The 9,557-nt window shown below is 44.4% G+C and overlaps 1 protein-coding gene across 1 annotated transcript in view; it reads right to left on the bottom strand.

Annotated features, from left to right (window-relative positions):
* DNAAF2 (dynein axonemal assembly factor 2) overlaps positions 1-7,450 on the bottom strand; it is an 8,524-nt gene extending 1,074 nt beyond the window's left edge. The window contains exons 1-2 of the mRNA XM_003792164.3: positions 5,377-7,450; positions 861-1,004 (exon numbers count right to left, since the gene is read on the bottom strand). Of these exons, the coding sequence (XP_003792212.2) occupies positions 861-1,004; positions 5,377-7,329 (2,097 nt within the window). The 5' untranslated portion in view covers positions 7,330-7,450. The remainder of the gene's footprint in view (positions 1-860; positions 1,005-5,376) is intronic.
* Positions 7,451-9,557: the final 2,107 nt, after the last annotated feature.

Genomic DNA, 9,557 nt, shown 5'->3' with positions numbered 1-9,557 from the left:
TGGCTGGCGCCTTAGCCGGTTGAGCTATAGGCGCCGAGCCTGCCATTTGTTTTTTTAACAATGCAAACCTGGCATTAATTTGCTGTTTAGATCCTTTCAATGACTCATATCCTGCACAGTAACATAATCCAAGGTTTTCAACGAGGCCTACAAAAAACCCTTTAACAATTACAAGGGCAATGTTTAATTTCTTGAATTTCTCTGATTATTTAAAGCCACTCTTTCCTCAATTCATGTGTCAGTTGTGCTAGTTACTAAATTGTTTTCGTGTCTAATATTGAAGACTATAAAAATGGCCAAATTTGGGTGGCGCCTGTGGCTCAGTGAGTAGGGCCCAGCACCATATACCAAGGGTGGCAGGTTCAAACCCGGCCTGGGCCAAACTGCAACAAGAAATAGCCAGGTGTTGTGGCAGGCACCTGTGGTCCTAGCTACTTGGGAGGCAAGAGAATTGCCTAAGCCCAAGAGCTGGAGGTTCCTGTGATGTCAGAGCACTCTACTGAGGGCAACAAAGTAAGACTCTGTGTCTCAAAAAAAAGGACCAAATTTTAGGTTCAATTAGAAAGAATGAACAAATTATATGACACAGTCCCGTGGTTTGAGAATCAAAAAAAGCTTGTTTGTCCTTGCACTAATACTCAGACTTCCTAAATGTTAGTTTCTCTTTGTCTCTCATTGGAGGGTTATTTTAGGATTAAATGAGTGTTTAGCACACAATAAATACATAGACAAAAGTCTATTCTTAACATCACTTTGCCCAGCCATTGTGTACATTTTGTTTAAAGTTCTGACACTAAGAAATCAAGACTTTAAAGTTTGTTAGTCACTCCTCTATAAAATCCACTAAATTTCTTTCTTACCTTTGCAGTAATTTGAATCTTATTATCAGTAACCCCAAGAACCTCAATTAATGGTGGACTTAGGGACATAGTTTGTTTGAATGGAGAGCTCAGGACTTCATCAAGAAACTCATTAACATTTTCTTCATTGACAAACAACCTTTCCTAAAATAAAAAGGAAAAAAATATTCTGCCTTACAGATCACACGTAACACAGTTGTAACTAAAACCAGCTCACAATAGTTCTCACACTGTTCAGGGTTACACTTTTAAAAACATGTATTTTGATGTTATTCCTATGGGCTGTCTTGGGAAATGAAACTTTGCCATTGTACACAGCAGTAAGAATTCTATCAAGAGTATATGCAAATATATATAAAAGAGCCCAAAAGAAAAAAAATCTTGTCACTTTTTCTAGGTCTATTAAATCTGAGGTACCTGTTTTCATTTCCAGATAATACGATATTTTTTGTTCATTTTTCTTGTTTTGTCCCCTCTTAGTATTTCATAAAAATAACATCTTTGGGGCTATAAAATGTAATCCTGTTTTAGAATACTTTCTAATGGCTCGGCGCCTATAGCTCAGCCGGCTAAGGCGCCCGCCCCGTACACCTAAGGTGGCGGGTTCGAATCCCCAGCCCGGACCCGCCAAACAACAATGACGGCTGCAACCAAAAAATAGCCGGGCGCTGTGGCGGGCGCCTGTGGTCCCAGCTACTTGGGAGGCGGAGGCAGGAGACTCGCTTCAGCCCAGGAGTTGGAGGTTGCTGTGAGCTGTAATGCCACGGCACTCTACCCAGGGGGACAGCTTGAGGCTCTGTCTCAAAAAAAAAAAAAAAAGAATACTTTCTAATGAGGTAGTTAGGAAACACACATGGCTGGATCTATTCAAATTTTGTGTAACCAGTGAGCACAGTTGTTTTTCTTTTTGTTTTTTGGAGACAGCACATCTCAAACTGTCACCCTGGGTAGTACCGTAGCATCATCATAGCTCACAGCAACCTCCAATTCTTGGGCTCAAGCGATCCTCTAGCCTCAGTTTTTCTATTTTTAGTAGAGACGGAGTCTCACTCTTGCTCAGGTTGGTCTTAAACTCCTCAGCTCAGGCAATCCACCCACCTTTGCCTCCCAGAGTGTTAGGATTACAGGCATGAGCCACCGCCCTGGCTAGCTACTGCTTGTTTGAGATATAATAAACTTTTGATCTGAAATCAGACATTTCATATTTAATGACCTAATAGCTCTTGGCTAGGTAAAATCCAATTATAATGTTTTACTTAAAAGAAGTGTATTTTTAAACACTGAAATATCACATATTCCAACATTATAACAATATACTATGTAGTAAGTAATTAGAATGAGGTAATTTCAAAATGCAGATGTGGAAAGATTTCCAAACTATTATTAGGAAATGCAAAATCACTCTTACTTCAATCCCAAACACAAAGCAATTTGTTCATATTCACTGAAAGTGAATTTAGGTATATCGTAGGGTGTGGGAAGAATAACCATATTAACTGTATTAAAAACTGCTTACTTTAAAATCAGTTCATTGTTGCTCAAAGTAAAACTATTTTCCTTTGTACTTTTATATAAACAAATTTTATAATTACAAAATTAATAACAGCTTATTATTTGGACCAAATAGGGGAAACAACCACAAAGAGACAGACAAAGTTCAAGTTCTCTCCTATTAATATTACTATTTAAAATAGTAAACACATGCCACGCAGTTGCTCACTTGGGCAGCTGAAACAGGAAGGCTGCTTGAGGTCAGGAGTTTAAGACCAACCTGTGCAAGAGCAAGACCCCATCCCTACAAAACACAGAAAAAGTTTTTGGGCTTGGTGGTACGTGCCTGCAGTCCCAGATACCAGGGAGGCTGAAGCAAAACTGCTTGTGTCCAGGAGTTTGAAGATGCAGTGAGCTATGAGGACACCACTGTACCCTAGCCTAGGCAACAGAGGAAGACTCTTTATCAAAAAGAAATAAAATTAACGGGCAGCTCCTGTGGCTCAAAGGAGTAGGGCGCCGGCCCCATATGCCAGAGGTGGTGGGTTCAAACCCAGCTCTAGCCAAAAAAAAAAAAGAAAGAAAGAAAATTATCGATACCTATCCAACAAAAGCAAACCTGGGACCCAAACAATTTTACATTTAACATAATTTGCCTTGCTCTTGTTTGAAGATCCGGAATATCATCGTATCACAGAAACATCCCCTATCAAAAGCATTTCCAAGGTTCCTGAATCTGAGAAAAGACATTCATCTTTGCTTCATTGCAAATAACACACCAAATATTTTACTTTTAATTTTTAATTAACTCAAGGAAAATATAATGGAAAAGGTTAGGATTATGATACAAAAGTTTTGCATAAACTTGCCTTCTCATTCTAATAACTGATTTTACTGCAAAAGTTACTGAACTTAGTGGCTCTGAAGCTCTAAGAAAACTCCCAATGAATATTACTTAGGGCTTAATATGTGTAGCATTTGTTTATTTGCAAAGTAACAATTCTGATCTTGAGAGGCACAAAACAGCCTCTTTTTTTTTTTTTTTTTTAGACAGAGCCTCAAGCTATCCCCCTGGGTAGAGTGCCATGGCATCACAGCTCACAGCAACCTCCAACTCCTGAGCTCAAGTGAGTCTCCTGCCCCAGCCTCCCAAGTAGCTGGGACCACAGGCGCCCGCCACAACGCCCGTCCATTCCTTGGTTGCAGCCATCATTGTTGTTTGGCAGGCCCAGGCTGGGGATTCAAACCCGCCACCTTAGGTGTATGTGGCTGGCGCCCTAGCCGCTTGAGCCACAGGCGCCGAGCCAACAGCCTCTTTATTTTATGATTATTTTCCTATAATGCAAATAATAATCATTATATATTATACATCCCACTATTCACTTTTTTTTAAAATTTAATAGTTACAGCCTGGTCCAGTACAATATAAAGAACTGGACATTATAGTTCCATCAGCCTTATCCATTGTAATGATTAATGAAGTAATGATAAATCTAATTCAGGTTTCAAAGATATAAAACACAGCCCTAATCCTATTTTGGTCTAGCTTCTTTGCTTAAATGTTAGCATACTAGAAAAATCAGATTAATATGTATTTTTGAATATTCTCTTAATTGCTGGTCCATAAAGTTTTCTTCTCACATTGTAAGTTGTTTTGATTTTTATTAAAAAATCATGAGTAAAATAAATGCTCTTTCCTAAACTTCCACCTTCTGACAATGCAAACAGATATCCAATTTCATATTTTATATTCTAACAATCTTAACCTACCCTAAATTTACTTCACCATTTTTGAAGGGTTTTGAATTAACCAATTCTCACAGACACCCTAATCATAAAATATGAATGTTTAAATTATTAGCAAATTTCTAGATCAACAAAAGGGAGAAGTGACAATTTCTGGCAGGTTTGGTCCCAAGGTCAAATAATTAATTTTTAATATGTAATCTGCACAGCTAGTGTTGTTTCTTGGAATTTTACTCTTGAATATCTTAAAAGAGCTTTAAAAATTCCATGTAACATTAACACAAATCTCAATCAAAACCACCGGTTGCTCATAAGTTTAGAAAATTTATAGAACTTTAAATTTTAAATAGTTTTTTTCAATATCTGCCAAAAATAGTGGAGTGTTGAAGCTGAAATTCAAGGGCCTCAAACAAAGAGTAGAGCGGACCTACAACAGGACATACTAAATTATTCATCAAATTATATCCTAAGTAAAATAGGTAAGCTGAGCCCAGTTCTAGAGTATTTGCCCCAAAAAGGCACAGCTAACGTAGGTGCTGCACAGTTCAACAAATACTTTGTTAAATGCCAGCCATTGTGCTAAATATCAGCAGGGACTCAAAACATGATTAAAACAGACACAAAAAGACACACAGTAATTTCAAGGTGATATAGCACCCAATAAAGGACAACCCCACCAAAATCAGCCACTAAAATTAAGCAGCACCCTAGGGTGGCCAAGGCATGGGATTTACATTCGCTCGCGCTTGGGTCTGTTTTTCTATGTAAGAACTGGTTGAGTTACTTTTCCTCTCTGGAATTAAATTATTAACTTTCTAAGCTTGGGGAAAGTGACTTACCTACTTCAAAGACGGTCATTACGGAGTGCTCCTTAAACTTATTTGTCACAAACCTCTTTGAGAATATAGCTGAAGTTACAGCCCTACTCCCAAGAAGTCACCCTCAATTTGTTTTTGCATATAATTCCAGTGGTCTACGGATCCCTGAGAATCCATTCCTGGTCTCCTTCCAAGTCAATGGACCGCAGAAAAACACGTGCATTAAGGAGAAACTCTGAAGATTTGAAACCCATCCTCAGGAGGGGAGAGTGTACATTTCTTTTTTTCAAAATACGTTTAACACGCACTGACATCTTTCACCACGTGCATCAATTTCAAGTCATTACCGAAAAGTTACAATGAAAAATGTTTTAAGATAAATCAAGAGGGTGTCTGTAACAGCAAATTTTGAAAGTAATATGGAACATTTCAAACATTAAGACTCTAAAAAGAACTGTTACCTCCAAAGAATCGCTGTTTAAACCATAATACCACTCTCTCCAAAGTCCATGGCTCTCTGGAGATTTGGCCAGTTCGATCACTGCATTGTTTGAAGAAATGCTAATCACTGGTTCTTTGGTACTCAATCTGTTTTGCGGAGCAAATTGCAAAAAGAAGGAATAAACTAAGTCTTGGGTGGAAAAGCGCAACTTGTACTGGAGGGGGCTCAAATCTCCTTGAAGACTTTGGGGCTGGATCCGAGGCACTTGAATTAGTAGAGTCAACGATTCCTCCCCCTGATTACACAACAAAGGAGGACACAAAGGTTCCCCGTCCTCGGTCCCGGGACCACCCATGGCCGCGGCAGAGCGCTCCCCGCCCGCGCCCTCGCGGGCCACGCGCGTGTCCACACTGAGCTCTCCGGCAGAAGACTCCCAGTCCAAGCCCCGGGATGAAGATAAGGCGGAGCCGCCGCCACCGGGTGAACCCTCCGCTCCGGGAGACGGCGCCTCCCCGCCGCGGGCGACCGCGTGCCGGCCCAAGTCCGGCTCCTCCCGCTCGGGGACCAGCTCCTCTCCAGCCCCGGCCGGCTCGGGGGCGCCCGGGGTAGCGTCCCCCGTGTCTGAAGTACCCGCTTGGTCCGGACCCCCGCCTTCCTGCCCGGCGCGACCCCCCGCCGGCCCCGCCCAGCCCTCGCCAGAGGAAGCACAGGCCGCGCCGTCAGTTCCGGGCCGGGCCGCGGACGCTTCCGGCGCCGCAGGGGGCTCCGGGCGCGCGACGGGCAGCGTGATCACCAGCTGCCGCCGCGCCTTGTTGAACTGTGCTTTGCCGCGGCTGTCGTCCACCGGGTACGGCAGCGACAGGCGCAGCCGGTAGTCGGGCTTTCTGGAGTCGAGGCACAGCAGCTTTCCCGCCACCTCCAGCGCTGCCTGCTCGGCCGAGCGCAGCAAAGGCAGTTCGATGGTGACCACCAGCTCTTGGGGCACGGTGCTTGGGACAGAGTCGCGGGAGCAGCGGTAGTCCTGCAGGTCCACGTGGTGGCGCTGCACCACGCTGTAGCGAGGCTCGGTGGGGACGGGCGGCGGCGGCGTCTCTGTGGGTGTGGGCTCTGGGGGCCGGGCGGCCGCGGGGTTCCCGGCGGGGGCCGGGTACCGGTAGGGATAGGGGAAGTCCGGGAGCGGGCTCTCCGGCTCCCCCTCGGGCCGGGCCGGGACGCCCCCGGGCAGGGGCGTGCGCAACACGGCGGCCTCCGGGGTCCCCTTGTACTTGACCTTCAGGGTCTTGGCATTCCTGCGGTCCAGCTTCACGCCGAACTGCCTCTCGACCGCCTCCAGGGCCGTGGCGTCCAGCATCTGGCAGAAGCGCTCGTGACGCCGGGCCAGGGCGAGCGCGTCGGGGTGGAAGACCACGTCGTAGACGGTGTAGCGGGTGCCCCCGCGCCCCGCGTACTCGCGGCCGGGCGCCAGGCTGTAGGGCAGGGACCAGTGGCGGCCGGGCGCGGCACCGTCCTCTCCCCCGGCGGCTGGCCGGCTGCTGGGCTCGCCCACCAGCGCGTTGCCGCACACGTTCACAAAACAGCGCCGCTCCCCGTCCAAGCTGGTGCGCAGCACGTGGCCCGGCTCCGGGTGCACGAACCGCACTTCCACCCCACGCTCCCGTTCCAGCGCGGTGATGTCCGCCTCGTAGCGCCGCCGGTTCTCGGGGTCATTGAGCTCTTCGGCGTACTTAGAGAACAGTTGCCGGAACTCCGGGTCCTGGAAGGCGGAGGTGAGCCGCTGGACCTCTTCACCGCTCAGATCCAAGTCCTCCAGCGGCGAGGAGGCTGCTCCTTTGGCCATTTCTGTCCCTTGCCCTGGCCAGTCCAAGACCCGGTGGGTGGGGTGCGCCGCAGACCCTCTGGGCAGCCGAGTGAGGCGGTCGAGGTCGTTAACTGCAGGGAGATGGAGCCCTAGGCTGCGCGTGCTCGTTGCCATAGTGACGCCACCAACACCCGGGAGGAGTAGGAACGAGAGAATGGGATAGTGGAAATGCCAGAAATCGTCGCTTCAAACCAACTAACCACCCTACTTTCTACTTCTTTTAGATTTCTGTGCACGGTGCTATTACTTCTGCAGACTGACTATTGTAATAATTGTATTTCCAGCATTCCATACGTTATCCTATTCATTGCTCACACCACTTTGAGGTAAATCTCATCACCATGTTACAAACAAGAAGATGGGGCCTGAGAAGTTACCTGACCAGGCTCCCTTAGAAACTGTATTCAAAAGCTGTGATTCAACCTGAGTTTGCCTACCTTTTTTCATTTTATCAACTATCATTTCGATCTTAATTTTTCTCCTTTCCATTTGTTAATATCCCACCATAAAATTTACTCAATAAAAACTCATTTAGGGCAAGAGATGTGGGCAGGCTATTCATAGACAAATACCAATGGCCAATAAACATAAAATATACAGTAACAGTATGGATGAATATCACTAACGTAATGTGTGAACAAAACCAGATGCATAGTAAGACACGTTGTGTGGCTTCATTGTGGAACAGACAGATCTTGGCAAAGTAAATCTTACTGTTAGAAATCAGGATAGTGGCTCACACCTGTAATCCTAGCACTTGGGAAGGTGGAGGCTCCTGGATTGCTTGAGTTCAGGAGTTTGAGACCAGCCTAAGCAAGAGCGAGACCAGTCTCTACAAAAAATAGGGGGTAAAAGAAAACACTAAAAACTAACTGGGTGTCATGGTGAGCACCTGTAGTCCCAGCTACTTGGGAGGCTGAGGCAAGAGGATTACTCAAGCGCGAGAGTTTGCCATTGCTTTGAACTATGATGATGCCAGGGCACCCTACCCAGGGCAACAGAGTGAGAGTGTGTCTCAAAAAAAAGAAGGAAAGAAATGAGGCTAGTGATTGCCCTTTTGAGGGAAAGTGGGGTGCTGTGATTACAGCAGAGCTTCTCGGGGGGTCTGTTTCTCAATCTTGATGTTGATAACATTGGGTGTGCGGTTTCATTGCATGGTGCAATAGGGAACTTTATCTTATACTTTAGAAATTTTAAAATGTACTTGTTTAATAAAAAAAAAACTTTGCCTTTCTATGTAGTCTTGTAAGGACTCTAAAATCGTGCATCTCAGCCACTGCCTGCTAGATTTTTCCACCTGGATGTTGGTTAGGCATCTCAAATTTACATATTCAGAATAGAAACCTTGAATTTCACACCTCAAATTGTGTATTCCCCTAGTCTCAGTAAATACTACCTCTGGGCTATTTAAGCCTAAAGTTTAAGGGTACTCCTGATTCCTCTTTGCCTCACCTTGCCATTCTGTTACCAAGTCCTTTTGTCTCTTAATACACAATCCAAATGTGTCTTCTTTGCATTTCTGAGCCACCACCATCCCCACAGCAGACTTCTGCAGTAGCTTCCTTCCAGGTCTCTTCAGCAATTCTCTTGAATCCCTTAACACAATTGCCTTAATGATCTTTAAAACCAAATCACTTTCACTCCTTGCTGAAAACCTTCAGGCAGCTTCACATGTGACTTCTGTACTTGTGTCCACTAGGTTTGATCCCTAACGGTCTCCATGCTCACCATCTAAAACTCCCCCGTAACCCTAGTGTCAGAACACTCTTGGCTCCTGTATATATAGTCTGGGCATAGGCCCTTGAATTTCAGGAATTTAAAAGTCACCTTAGTAACTCCTGGTGACATACTTCTTCCACCACCAACACCCCATATAAAATTGCCCTCATCAGTTTTACTTCCACATGTTTCCTATATTGTTTTTTCTTGTTTGTTTTAGGGTAGGGCTGTCCCCATTTGAAGGTGTAAGTATCATGAAATCTAGAACGCTTCCTATTTGGTTGAACACTCTATTCTCCAGTGCTAGAACATATTAGGCTCCTAGGAATGTATGAATGAATAAAGAAAAAAGTTTAATAGGTATAGTATAAAAACCAAAATATTTTATAGAAAAAGATAGGCATAGAGGAAAAATCTGCATATATATCAAAATATTAACAGAATAGTTCTGATATTGGAATTGTAGGTTGTTAAAACTTTTTATACTTGTATTTTATTTTTTTCTATTGTGAATTTGTGTAATAAAGTTTTAAATTTTTTCCTAGAAAACTTTTTACCATAATTTTACTGTAAACAATATCAAAATTACATAAAATGTAGAATCAGGCAGAAAACTGATGAAT

The sequence above is a fragment of the Otolemur garnettii genome, unplaced genomic scaffold, assembly GCF_000181295.1.
Source record: "Otolemur garnettii isolate 467f Iridium unplaced genomic scaffold, OtoGar3 scaffold00054, whole genome shotgun sequence".
NCBI lineage: Eukaryota > Metazoa > Chordata > Mammalia > Primates > Galagidae > Otolemur > Otolemur garnettii.
The sequence above is the reverse complement of the archived record's forward strand: the minus strand, read 5'-3'. Positions and strand labels throughout refer to the sequence as shown.